We start from the raw sequence: 13,540 nt of genomic DNA, 5'->3' as shown, positions 1-13,540 counted from the left end.
TTGAATTCAATTAGTACGGAATTGAAAGATTCAATGTCCTAGAGCAATCCTGTGAACACTTAAATTGTGTTTCCCCACTGTTTAAGGCAGCGGAATTATTGATTATTTAAGTAACACTTATGCTTTTTTTTATTTTCTACTGATTTGGTACTAGAAATGTGTGACAAAGGTGAACATCTTGTTAACGTACGGTTATACCATACCAGTGTGATTTTAAACGGAACGAGATCAATCCCTTTACACAATGTATCTACTTACAGGCAATTAGCAAGTTTGTTCCTACAGATTTACAGAAAGATGTACATACATCTTATAAAATGTAATTGCTTCTTTCAAGACGAATGCCAGTTTATTTATTTATTTGATTGTTGTTTACGCCGTACCCAAGAATGTTTTACTCAGACGATGGCGGCTAGTATTATGGTGGGAGGAAACCGGACAGAGCCCAAGGGAAACCCACGACCGTAAATCTGATTAATTTTCAATACCTGAGTCTGCAGGCCACTGATTGTCACACAACTATAATATTAGTCGTATTTCTATCGCAGTTTAGGGACTCCAATTGTTCAATCCTGTACAAACACTCCACAAAATTCGCTTTTCACATCTCTGCCAGCGGCTTCCCTATGGCCTCGTGTATCCCTGAGGTCAGATGTCTACCATTTAATTTCTTTATTTATTTCATTACTGTCTTTGTTATTATTTTAAAACAAATCGGAATACAGTATACCAGTGGCTCATAGCACAAAGTCTTTCCTTTCTCCAGACAAAATTTAAAACCTTGTCACAATTCTTACGGACTTTAGTACTGGTTGAAGTTAACTTTCAAACATTTTTCATAAAATAACATTCATGACATGGTCAACATTTAAATTTCTAGGACCCAAAATATGCTATAAAATCGTATTCAACGTTTTTCTCAAGTCAGACATGGATTTGTGGACTTGGCCCGGGTGTGGACCGAAAGAAAGTATACTGACGAAACTACGAAATCTCCGCTTTATAAATAATAGCGTCACTGATGACGTCACAGTAACCGTAGACTTCAGTTGCTCTTAGCACCGACTTGCAGAGTTCAATACAGCCATTTTGAGTCAACTCTCATTCGGTTTTTATTCTAGTTTCGACTAAAATGTTCTTGCTGAATGTTGTTATAACATTTTACTCTTAACTTATTTATTTATTTAGACCTGTGTGACAAATCTTTAAGCCACATCCCGGGTATAAAACACAGCAGTTTGTCTTTTTGATTTTTTCTGAATAAAACAGTTGATAACTTCGAAATTGGTTCTAAATTATGTTTTACGTTAAATATTAATACGGCTAATCAAAGAATAAATGAATACCATTGTATTACTAGTAATGGTCGAACCACGAACCTTTGATCAAGCTCTGTGGTAACTTGTCAGAAGTCTGGTCTAATGCCGTGAATGTATTGTTTACATGCCAGGTCTTGACGTTTAGAACAGTTTGATAACAAGCCCATCTGGAAAAAATCAAATGTTGAAATAAAATAACGGTCATAAACAACCGATTGCGTTGGCTGTGTCTACTTTGGCCAAATTAGGCGCTGACGATTTGTCACTACCATTTATTACACAGCGAGTGGCATTTTGGCTGGTTACATGCAGACTTGTGCAGCGATTCGCGCCATTTTGAGAGCATGCTACTGGGACTACTTTCTGCACATGAACGACAAATACAAGTGACATGTCTGCATTATTCAGCCTGAAAATATACTTCCTCCAGCATTGAAAACTGTGATACTGAATAGCTTCTTTTTGGTGTACTTTCCCATCACTGTATGCTGAATAACATTAAAAAAAATAGAGCTACTTTTTATGCCTCTGAAAATATAACTGTGCAAAATGGCGTCACAAGGCATCGTAGCTGTCGCTATATAGGCTTAGGACTGGTTTCAATCAGATCCCTGTCTTTCTCAAGCTCCGGTAACGGTTACATGCGCGTTCTCCACGCTTCGGTTTGTAATCTCAAACTCTCCGCTATCCGGCTCTATCCGTGCTATGACTCTCTTGAATGGACGAGACTGAACAGGCGATCAGGGCGGCTTGGCTTTGTTAGCCTCGCCAAAGATGTAAAAATTATGAGTCTGCTTAATCTAACGGAAAACTGCTACCGCAGCGTCCGCTGTCTCAGCTGAAAGGCATTGTATTTATCTGTTGGACGGACCATAAAGGCGCTGAGAGGTTCGGTGTAACGGTGCAAGTCATTCAAGATGAGAACGGCCATGGCATTGTGGATCTGGACATTTGGAGGCCTTATCAGTAAGTAAGCTGTATAAGCCAGAAGAAAACTGAACTCAAAATGTTATGTTTCCGCTTCATTACATGCATTATTAAGTGTACGTGATGTATACAAAGTGTAGGTTCGTTTAATATGTTCATTAAAGGTGCTCAGGTGTTCACGGCGACCGACTTGACCATAGTAATTCGGACGCAATATGGCATAAAATATCAAACGTCTAAAGTGGTAAAACGAGATCACAGCTAACTGTAATAGTTAAACCTAAATGATGGGACAAATATTCGTCGAACGTTTGTAAATTGTCAATGTACAGAGATTCCAGCCTTAACCGATAAACAAGGCTTGTAGTAAATAGGTATTTCAACTATATCCCGTATCGGGTAGTATAATCTTAGGAGTCTACAACAAATAGCTCTTACTTAGTTTGTGTTTTCCAACATATATAAAAATATAGATAATTAACATGGCTAGACCTGTCCGTAAAAACAAAATTTTTACATGACGGCTATGTGTATCTGTACTCCAAACGATTATGAGCTCTAAGTAAGCAAGGATTTGTCCTCAAAAGACACGTCATGTAAAGGTCTGTCGTCATTGTAGGATCTGTGTCCAAAAACTTTTGATAATTCATCTTAAGATCTTCTTACATTTAGGATGCACGCATATGTCCTTGTGATATCGCATAGACGTATTTAGACATCTAAACCCAGTTCCACAAATGTATATTAGCTAAGTCATATTACCAGGGAATATGTACCATATATATTGAATTTTAAGCATTGACAGCGCTATCACTGAAAATATTGGCTCGAGTGAGACTCGAACTCACGACTTTGGGCGTCCAACTCCAAGACATGTTAAGAGCTTAAGATTTTAGGGAAGCCTTATAAGGCATATAAAAACAGCAAATTAAATTCCTATTTATCATACTGGTACATCATTACTTTGGGGCTATATGCAGCTTGAAAACATGGCTTAAAATCTGGTGTTGTCATTGAAGGACCGGGCCCTGTTCTGTGCCTATATTCAAATAAGTGACGGTTAGGCTCCGCGTTGTAGCTCCACATATGGTGGTTATATATAAAATTCAATCGACATCACATTTGCAACTACTCACAGCGCGGGTGAGCACGAGATGACCATGAATCCTTACGCTGCAAAGCGCTAGAAAACATAGCTATTGGCTGTACAAGATACCGTAGTATGAAGTCAGGCAGGCCACACTTATTTGCTGATACCCTGAATATATATACTTATCCAAGCTTTAGTTTATAGTTTCAGAGTAGAGGGTTGTAAATCAATGTATGATCAAAATTAAACATTGTGTGTTGTTTCATACAATGTAAAAACTAAACCAAGAACCGAAAACGAAAAAGTGTCCACAGGAGTTTACCAAAGGCAGGCTTTCCATATTTTGAAATAATATGACGTCGCGGAGGTAAGCACGTAAGCACGTTGCACCATGAGCGCATGCGTCGAAAGGAATAGGTGTGAAGATTAACAAATCGTCCAGATCTATGTCAACTTATTCCCAATCATGACCACATGGCCGTTCTTACCAATATATTATGTCAATGAATACGACGTATGATTCAGGTCAGGAGTAACTTGATTTATCGTGCACATAGCTTAACACATCTGGAAGATATTTGATAGGAAGGTATGTTGAATATGTTCTTTATGTATGATATAAATAGCAGGGTTATAATCGTCAACAAAAAATGGTATATGTGGAGACATGTCTAAAAGCTAAACCATTGTATTGATATAGTGACATGTGAAAGACTTTATATATGTCAAATTGCGTCAGAGATCACATGAATTCCATTAGTGCCACTGAGAGTTCGAATCTAACCTTCTCTAGCTATTTTTTTCTTTTTTTTTTGGTGAGATTTGATCCTAGACAAGACTAGCGACTAATCCATTTGTCAATTACTTTCTTTGGTCACTTTTATGGGTCCATAAATGTTCCAACGCACATTTCATTTAAATAACCCTTCCAGAATAGCTATCAAAATAATGGCAGCTCATGTAAAGTCCACATCATGATTATCTACAGAGTGCTTGCTATTAAACACTTTCGTTATGTTAGGAAGGTTTTTATGGGCTGCGGGATCAAAAAAAAATTCCCAAGCTGTGGAATTCTTTTGCGAGAACATATATTATATTGCACTTGTAGGCCTACTACAAATACCCCCCAAAAATACTGTATCCTTTATGTATCGCGAGCTGTTAAAGGGAACACTAAAAGAACTGTTTAATACATTCGCTGCCTCTAATGCACGTTAGCAAATCAAAGACTCAGCAGACATAAAGTCATCCCATACTGAGAATTGCCTACGTTGGGTGTGTATAACATTGCTTCTCACGGCGTTCAGAGAATGCAAAATGTAAACTCCGCGGAGTATTTTCCGGACCGGACTTGCGGTCGTACATATCTGATTTGGGTCGACCACAAATCCTGTTTCGGGGCTTAGTGTTATAGGTTTTCTCACTTCCTCTATCAGGATATCACATAAATACCGTAAATGTTGACTCAGTCAGATTTAGGCTCCTATCGAACAAGTTTGGACAACACCCACTCTGACATTCCACCCCGTATACATTTTGCATACTCACGCTTATGGACATGTGGTAAAACCAGGTCGTTTGTAGAGCGCTTGTATAGGACTCACTGGAAAGTGTTTTCTCCAGGGAAGACGATTCAGCTTAACACGTGTTACTTATAGATATTACAATAAACCAGCAAAGAATAAGTCAGATTGAACTGTAATATTTACACTTTAAGTTGGATTTACGCGGATGTTTCTTTAGATTTTCTTGACAAAGATGTCACACTGAACCTCAAGGAGCAGGCACGCTAGCTGTTTTCACCATACTTGTTAAGTATCATTTAGATGACGACAATTGTAAAGAAAATGCACGTTTTTCACATGAGTCAGTGTTATTTATTTATTTCTTTGATTGTTGCTTAAGGCCGTATATACTCACAAGTTTTTAGCTTATTCCATACATGTTAACATTACGAGCGGAGAAACCGTAAACGCCTGAGTTAAACCACCGACATTTGGTAAGCTACTGATGATCTTCCCCGTGTGTGATGTGCAGATATTCCCACCACAAGTGGACTTCAACGAACTTTTAAGGCTGCACAAATGGCCACACTAGCGTCCTCGATTTCTTATTGTCACCAAGGTTCCTCCGATCACAATAATGATCTTAATACTGGCCGCCGTCGTATAGGTGAAATATTCTTGAGTGCGGCGTAAAATCCCAATCAAATAAAATAAATAAATAAGTATTGTCACCAAGGACCCGCAGTCAGTGAGAACGGAGGATTCTAAAAATCCTCTGTCCCTCGTCGGTTTTGAACCCGCACCATATGTTGTTTGGTAACCCACCTTACCACTCGGCCAGAACCAATTCCCCTAAATGTAGTAGAAGTAGTAGCTATAGTGTAACAGAATGGTATTGTAACGGGTCAAACTGTTCCCTGTCTATTATACAGCTTCAACGTGTTTATATCCATTACTTGCGGTAATTTAGTTTATACTCGTCTATCGTCGTTGGAGAACTTATTAGGCCCAGATAGAAAATACATTGCCCCCCACCCCCTCCCCGCCCCACATTAGGCTGTTAGTTTTAAACGAAAGGCGTTGCGTAAACAAGGCTGCAGAGATAAATAAGCCAGAGAGTATCGATGTCGGAAGGACAGGCTGTGCCCATTAACAACAGGACCTGGTATAACGGTTATGTTTAGCCTGCGTCACAGCTGCACTCAACTGACCGATAAAACATGGTCGACTCTACTGGTTTGCCGAAGTCTGCTGTCATTGCATGTCCAAATCTAGAACGTGGAATATTGAGGTAAAAAGCAGAAGTGTACCCAGAGTTGGCATTTTAAGACGATATTAAGAATTAGTTCATGTTTATTGTGATATAAAGACAAGTGAAACTTAATTTCAGGACCACAGTTAATATTTTCATAGCATTTTAGTTTGCTTCAAAGCAACTGATTACACGGAATAAGTTGTTATGGGGTGCGGGAAGACTGGCCTTAGGAAACAACTGATGTCAGAGAATAACTTATGTTAGGAAACAGCTGATGTTAGGAACAACAGACGTTAGGGAACAACTGACATTAGAGAACAGCTAACTTCAAGGAACAACTGGCGTTAGAAATCAACTGATTTTAGGAAACATCTGACTTCAGGAAACAACTGACACCAGAGAACAACTGACGATAGGGAACACCTGACTTCAGGAAACAACTGGCATAAGAGAACCACCGATTTCATGGAACAACTGACTTCAAAGAACAACTGACTTCAGTGAACAAATGACGTTATGGAACAGCTGACACCTGCCAGCAATTTTCCTTTGGAAACAACTGACTTAAAGGAAATACTGACATCAAAGAACAACTCACATTAGGGAACAATTGACATTACAACTGACGTGTTTTGGATTAACTGACATTAGGAAACAACTGACATTATGGAAACAACTGACATTATGGAACAAATGACATTATGGAACAAATGACATTATGGATCAAATGACGTTAGGGAACAATTGACGACAGACAAAAACTGACACTATGGAACAACTGACGTGGGGGAACAACTGGCTTTAGGGAACAACTGGCTTTAGGGAACAACTGACGAGCTGGCCGAAAGATGAACAGGCAAAGCTACATACAGCGAAATTAGCTATTATGGATGAGTCGAGGTTTTTTTCCCTCATCCAGCATGTCATGTAAACTACGGTGTTATATTCCAACTTCCACACATTTCTAATACATTTTAAAATCGTTCTGTTGATTACTATGTTGAAAACATGTTATATGAAGCTAAATAATTTATTTCCCTAATTTGATGTTCCCTATCATCAGTTGTTCCCTATTATCAGTTGTTCCCTATCATCAGTTATTGCTATCATCAGTTTTTCCTTATCGTCAGATGTTCCCTATCGTCAGATGTTCCTATCATCAGTTGTTCCATATTATTAGTTGTTCCCTATGATCAGTTGTTCCATATTATCAGTTGTTCCCTATTATCACTTGTTTCCTAGCGTCAGTTCTTCCCTTAAGCTAGTTGTTTCCAAATAACAACTGTTCCCTAATGTATAATTGTTCCATAGCGTCAGTTGTTCCATAGCGTCAGTTGTTCCCTTACATAATTGTTAAGACCATGACGCTGCTGTTCTCACAAACAGCAAGCGAACTTCACTAACCGCCATTTTCGATTCCAGTCCGCCGAACATGGGACCATCCGCAAAAAGAAAAACACCTGTTTGGATTGAAACTAAGATGTACACAATGAAAAAAGCGGTTTGCAACTTGTTTTGGAGTTTTTATTTTTCATTTTGTTTTAAACATGAATATAACGGCGAAATCTCCGACTTACTCACTCTGCTCTTTTTAATCTCTTCGTAAATGTTATCTTAACTTAAGACATATCAGTTTACCAAATACCAAGCATTGTGACGAAGTGAGAAATTTTAACTTAGGGCTGAAATGCCTTTGTTGTATCAACCTTAGGCCTTTCTTTAGTGTTTGTCCAAAAAGGGTTTTGGTATAAGTTTTACTTCATATTTCGCAGGTTTCATGGAGGCATCGAGGTATCTCTCGGACTACCGTCACGGTGAGTTCGGAATAGGGGCGGAATTACAGCAGCACAACACGGGTACAGGTGGAAGGCAGTACCACGCGGGCTACCCCCAGGGGAGGGGCTACCAGGAGGGTGTGGGGTACCAGGTGTACGACCGCCGTCATTATCCACACAAGGCTTGGCCAGGACCAGCGTCTTCATCTGCCAGTGCCTCAGCGGCGGCTGGAGCAGCCTCATCTTCAGTCGCGGCTGCAGCGGCAGCTTCCGGTTCGCCAGCGGCAGCCTCGGTGGCGGCAGCTGCAGGTGCTGCCAGCTCCCAGGACAGGCGTCGTGGCTATCACGATCGGGCAGACAGGCGAGTGTATCAGTACCCTGCCCCACGATACATTCCACGAGAGTTCGACAAGCAGCCAGCCGTTCAGAGCAGCTACCATCGAGCAACTTCTAGGCCTGTTTACGTCCATCCGACACAGGCGCCATTGTATGCCCAGCCTCAACAGCCGCCTGTTTACGTGCAACCTACTCATCCCCCGGTTTACCGCCAGTGGACTCCAGCACCAACTAAATACCAACCCCCATCAGAACCACCAATTTACGTCCACCCAACGCGACCGCCGGTTTACGTCCAACGCACACAGGCGCCAATATATGTCCAACGCACGCAGGCGCCAGTATATGTACAACGTACCCAGGCGCCAGTGTATGTCCAACGTACCCAGGCGCCAGTATATGTCCAACGCACTCAAGCACCAGTATATGTTCAGCCGGCACCAACATCACTTGTCTCCAGCACGACAAAGGCATCCATTTCTGACTGCAGTTCTTCAACTCTCTGCTTCTGTTGTCGATGGACGACGAGGTAAATATATGTAAACAAGTGCGAAAACAGTAAGTGAGACTGTTCTAGTATTCCGTTCTTTCCTGTATGAAACGAAAATAATGTTTACGTAAACAGTCAAAGATAAGTTTTCCATGAGCGTGATAAAGAAAATGAAATCGTTGGATGAGTACTTTTGGTAGTGTCAAAAAATAATAACGGCTTTGAATTCGGTAGTAATTAGTAACATATAAAAGGCTTTCACATGCATTTCCTGTAACTCATTTGTCTCTTGCAAGTTCTTCCATCGTATAAAAATCGAAAAAACGTAAATGTATTTTCAGACACAGTTTTGAATAGTCTTTCTACGGGTGGATATTGCACTTTACGTCGTTTTGCCCTTAAAGGAAAAGCCAAAAAGAAAGACTCTAATTTACACTGTACTTTAAAATACACTGATTTGCATTCTAAAACTTTCTAGAATATAATTTAATTGATTTCATTATGCATTTACCAACATGGTTTTGCGGTTAATCTGTTGTCTGTTTCATGGGTCTCTGTCTCATCGGTGCTGTATATATTGTAGGTATTCCCAAACGACACAAACGTGTAATCAACCTAAACACGTGCCCGCTCAACAGCAGATATGTATGGCGATCAGAAATGGGGCTTGTGTTCGTCTTGGTACGGTCTCAAGGTAACTGGTCTATACAAACTTGAAGATGTGAGGCATGGCTGTAAGTTAGAAGAGCGCACGGTTTGTAGTTCACGCAGTCTGAGTACCTTCGCATTACCCTCACTGGCTCGGTCGAATACTGCATTGATCTGGCTTAATCCAGTCGAATCCAGCTCTTTCCAGCTCAGCTGCGGCTTTACGTCAGGAAAAGTGTCTGATATCTAACGTGCGATGGTAGATTATTCACGGCATTCCGTTAAATGTGACACATTTCACGAGGCGCATTTATGAGATAAAGCGACGGTTGCTAATTTGCACATTTATACTCTACATGTTCGCTGCAGCTAAGCCATCGGTCAGTTGGTGGGTCGGTTGGTCCGTCAGCTGTCGGTTTGTCCGTGCATTGGTCGGTCAGTTGGTGAGTTGGTCGGTCAGTTGGTTTGTCCGTGTATTGATCGGTTTGTTTGTGACTTGGTCGGTCAGTTGGTTAATCGATCGTTTGGTCAATCGGTGTGTCAGTCAGTTGGTAGGTTGGGACGTCAGTCAGTTTGGTCGGTCGGTTGGTCGGTCAGCTGGTCGGTCGGTCATATTTTTAACACCCTTCCTCTTTTCTCTCCTGTCATTTAACATCGACAATTCGCTTAAGGAAATGTCTGAGTGGACGACGACACGAAACAGCTTTGGCCTTAAAATACTAATCAAATATATCATATAATGAATGAATGAAGGAGACGTTATGTAAGTAAATATGTGGCCCATAAATTAAATGAAAAATCATCACGTGATCACTCTCCTTGCCGCGCCAAAAATGCATATTAAATATATACGTTAGTTTCTTGCATATAGCAGTGTCGGGAATCGGGGTCTTTCTGTAGAATGGCACATTGACAAACATCTGCCTAACATTAACACTTTGACTTTGCCATCACAAACAGAATTCATGTTTCCTGCCGCAGATCAAATGAATGAGTTATAAAAGAATGATATGTACCACATGTTCTTTGTACGAGGGCCCTGTTTGAAGGATTACTGCCGACGCGTGTATCAAACGTACAGAGAACAGAAGCAGTTTGGCATGAATGGAAGAGATTTGTGAACGGCAAAGGAACATGCAAATATGGAAACGCCTGGCGCAATCCAATGCTGTACGCTAGGCATCAACAAAACAGTCTCGCCGTCAATTTGACCTTCATTTATGCATTTCCAGATCTCATAATGACGTCAAACACCAATCAACAAAATAAATAAATAAAGATTTCTTCTATTTCTGAGCTGAGTGTTTACAGGAGTTTAACCTAATACAAAAACTGATGGGAAAAAATCCACCATTTTTCTTCTTGTTTTTCTGTTGGATTACAAAACTGTAACAGTTAAAAGTTAAACTTAAACAACAGGTCACATGAATCGTGCAAATGATCGCATCTTAATAGTGGTATAATTTACAGATGAAAAATAGATTTGCATATCAGTTTCTTCCTTTTTTTTTTACTTTCCACAAGGACATAAAGTGCATTCAGATGCTTTTAGCCATAGTTTCGTACGTTCTCATCAGTATTTAGTATTTAGTGGTATAATTCCTATATGAGACTGTGGCTGAGGACCAAGCTCGCTTCCGATGTAATCCACCTGGGTGGTTAATAGAGAGACTCGACTGTTACTAATCTAAGTATGAGGCTGAGCGATCTACGATGTGATAAAATAGAGAATACTGAATTAAAGACTCATGAATACTACTGCCTGACTCAGGTTTTTGGCCGTATATATTTTGCCTATGCCTTGACTGAAGCATATAGCGGCATACATTTATAACTATGAAACCATATCAGAAAGGCGGCGCCTCCCAGGCCCAGGTGGTTAGCGTGCTAGCGCGGGGCAATAACCCACGAGCCTATGACCAATGTGGTCGCTCTGACTTTCAGCCCAGCTCATGCTGGCTTCCTGTCCAGCCTACCCGGGAAGGTCCATCACCAGCCTGCAGATGGTCAGGGGTTTCCCCTGGGTGTGTCCGGTTTCCTCTGACCATAATGCTGGCCGCCGTCTGAAATGTGAAATATTCTTGCGTACGGCGTAAAATACCAATCAAATATATAAATAATAAAGCTGAGTAAAACTTAAAAGGATTGTTTTTTGTAAACAGGAAATAAATAAATAAATACTACAGATATTATATAAATGACGAAATATACGCTTTAAGCGACTTTACAGTATTTTTGTTTTATTGAAATTTACCTTCAGGTCAAACCAAATGGGGGGGTTTCCGGCACAGTGCACATCAACCCGTCGGGAGAGATCATGCACGTCTTGCTGCCCTTCAAGATACGGACAGGGGATTCCGAGATGCACCGCGACAGCATCAGCTGCAGTTCAAGAACAACTACGGCAACAACAGGGGACTAGCTGGTACTCGGCGCAGTCCGTGGGTGCGGCTCGCTCTGCGCCAACTGTTGTCGCCACTGCCGCGGCATCTGTGGCCGCTCCAGCGCACGAAAGAGGCGCACGACCAACGGGGATTGCCGGGCAATCCTTTCCTGACACTCAACAACGAGCTGTGTACCAATCCGGTCGACTGCAATCTGTATCTCACACACAGCAGCAATATTCTCAGCCAACCCAGGAAAGATGGAGCCCTGCGACCCAAGGTAGATCTTCCATTGCTATCTGCTGTTTGACAACAAGAAGGCCAGAGTGTTGCCAGTCCTCAAAACAGCGGAGGCTTCAGAGTTCCGGTCAAGCAATTTATCGACCGCAAGCACCACCGACGGACTGCTGCTCCACAACGCGACGACCGGAATGTTGCGCCAGTTCGAGGCAGCGCGCTCCACAAAGTTCCGTACCGGAGAGATCTTACCATCCTGTTTCCAGCGTAGCCCAGCCTTTGTGGCAACCACAGCAACGTCAACAGCGACAGCAGCAGCCGACGGATTGTTGCTCAACCACCAGGCGGCCTGAGTGTTGTCAAAGCACGAGACGTTATGGACAACAACCACAGTACCAAAGAAGTCAGCTTGTAGCATCGGCTTCCACAGCGTGGAGTCAAGGAGACTGTTGCTCCACATCACGAAAACCGGAATGTTGCGCTACGAGTCGCGCTGCACTCGGAGTTCCCGTGTCACGGTCCAGGACCATGTGTTGCGGCAGCTCGCAGCCCAGAGTATCTTGTTGTGCCAGTTTGCGACTGGCGGATTGCTGTGGAAGTTCGCGACTTGCACTGTGCTGTAGCGTCACAAATAACGTCGGCAAATGTTGTTCTGGAGCCTCTAACTGGGGCAAATAAACAATATACATCTATATTCGGTCTGTGGTTCTTTTACACCGGGGCATTGGAGTCACTTAGCTTCATAGAAGCTTGAATACAAATGCCATGACTTCAGAAAAGTCATTTGTCTGAAATCTTATTAAATCCTGGATAGAAAATATACTCTACACTTTGTTTGAAGGGACGTCCTGGCATCCCATCCTCTCCTCTCCCTGTCTCTGTGTGGGCGACTCTGACACATCGGTACACATTACTGAAAAGACAACTGTTTAGTCTATTCATGAAGGCTGTGTATATTTAGAGCATATTCGCATTACGAATGTGACTTCATAAACTAATTAAATTGAAACAGGAATTATATGTATTGGTTTTCAAGTGAAATGTGATATTTCGATAACCAACTTTGACCAACTTATTTTGTATGCATCTGTCATTAATTACCATAAAATAAATTTATGCTAGAAAACGAAGATCGCATTAGAAAATATGTAAGTTTAAAATGACCTTCAAAGTACTTTACAGGTAAAATTGAAAAAAGAGGGAAGCAACGGTCATACTTCTTAAGATTTTCTTTGTAACATAATAAGATAATTTAATGTAAATGCATACAAAAAGAATAAGTATGCGTATAACATTTGTATCAAATATCTAATCGTAGTCCATTTAGTTTTGCGTTTAGAATCAAAAATTACAAAAATAAGACTTCTGCTAATGATAGTCGTATGCTATGAATTGTTTGGCCTACATAATACAGGTCTTTAAGGCTGGAGAATTCTTTTGGACCATCCATATTGTCGTCATGATTGGCCGAGCGGTTAGTGCAGGCTTCCTCTACGACTGCACGTGGGAAGTCCAGTCTGCAACCTGAGGATGGTCGTGGGTGTCCACCGGGCTCTGCGTTTTCCTCCTACCAT

At 41.3% G+C, this 13,540-nt stretch overlaps 1 protein-coding gene across 1 annotated transcript; it reads left to right on the top strand.

Annotated features, from left to right (window-relative positions):
* Positions 1 to 1,970: 1,970 nt before the first annotated feature.
* LOC135463735 (uncharacterized) lies at positions 1,971 to 12,986 on the top strand. The gene is made up of 4 exons (XM_064741146.1): positions 1,971 to 2,285; positions 7,869 to 8,736; positions 9,281 to 9,391; positions 11,606 to 12,986. The coding sequence occupies exons 1-4, from the start codon at positions 2,237 to 2,239 to the stop codon at positions 12,642 to 12,644; spliced, it is 2,067 nt and encodes a 688-aa protein (XP_064597216.1). The 5' UTR covers positions 1,971 to 2,236; the 3' UTR covers positions 12,645 to 12,986.
* The last annotated feature ends 554 nt before the right edge of the window (positions 12,987 to 13,540 follow it).

The sequence above is a fragment of the Liolophura sinensis genome, chromosome 3 (assembly GCF_032854445.1).
Source record: "Liolophura sinensis isolate JHLJ2023 chromosome 3, CUHK_Ljap_v2, whole genome shotgun sequence".
NCBI lineage: Eukaryota > Metazoa > Mollusca > Polyplacophora > Chitonida > Chitonidae > Liolophura > Liolophura sinensis.
This window is presented reverse-complemented; position numbering and strand designations above follow the sequence as displayed.

Coding starts and splice junctions, on each gene's coding strand:
- LOC135463735 (XM_064741146.1), top strand. CDS start 2,237: ATGAGAACGGCCATGGCATTGTGGATCTGGACATTTGGAGGCCTTATC. Junction 8,737..9,280: donor TGTTGTCGATGGACGACGAG/GTAAATATATGT, acceptor TATATATTGTAG/GTATTCCCAAACGACACAAA. Junction 9,392..11,605: donor CGTCTTGGTACGGTCTCAAG/GTAACTGGTCTA, acceptor ATTTACCTTCAG/GTCAAACCAAATGGGGGGGT.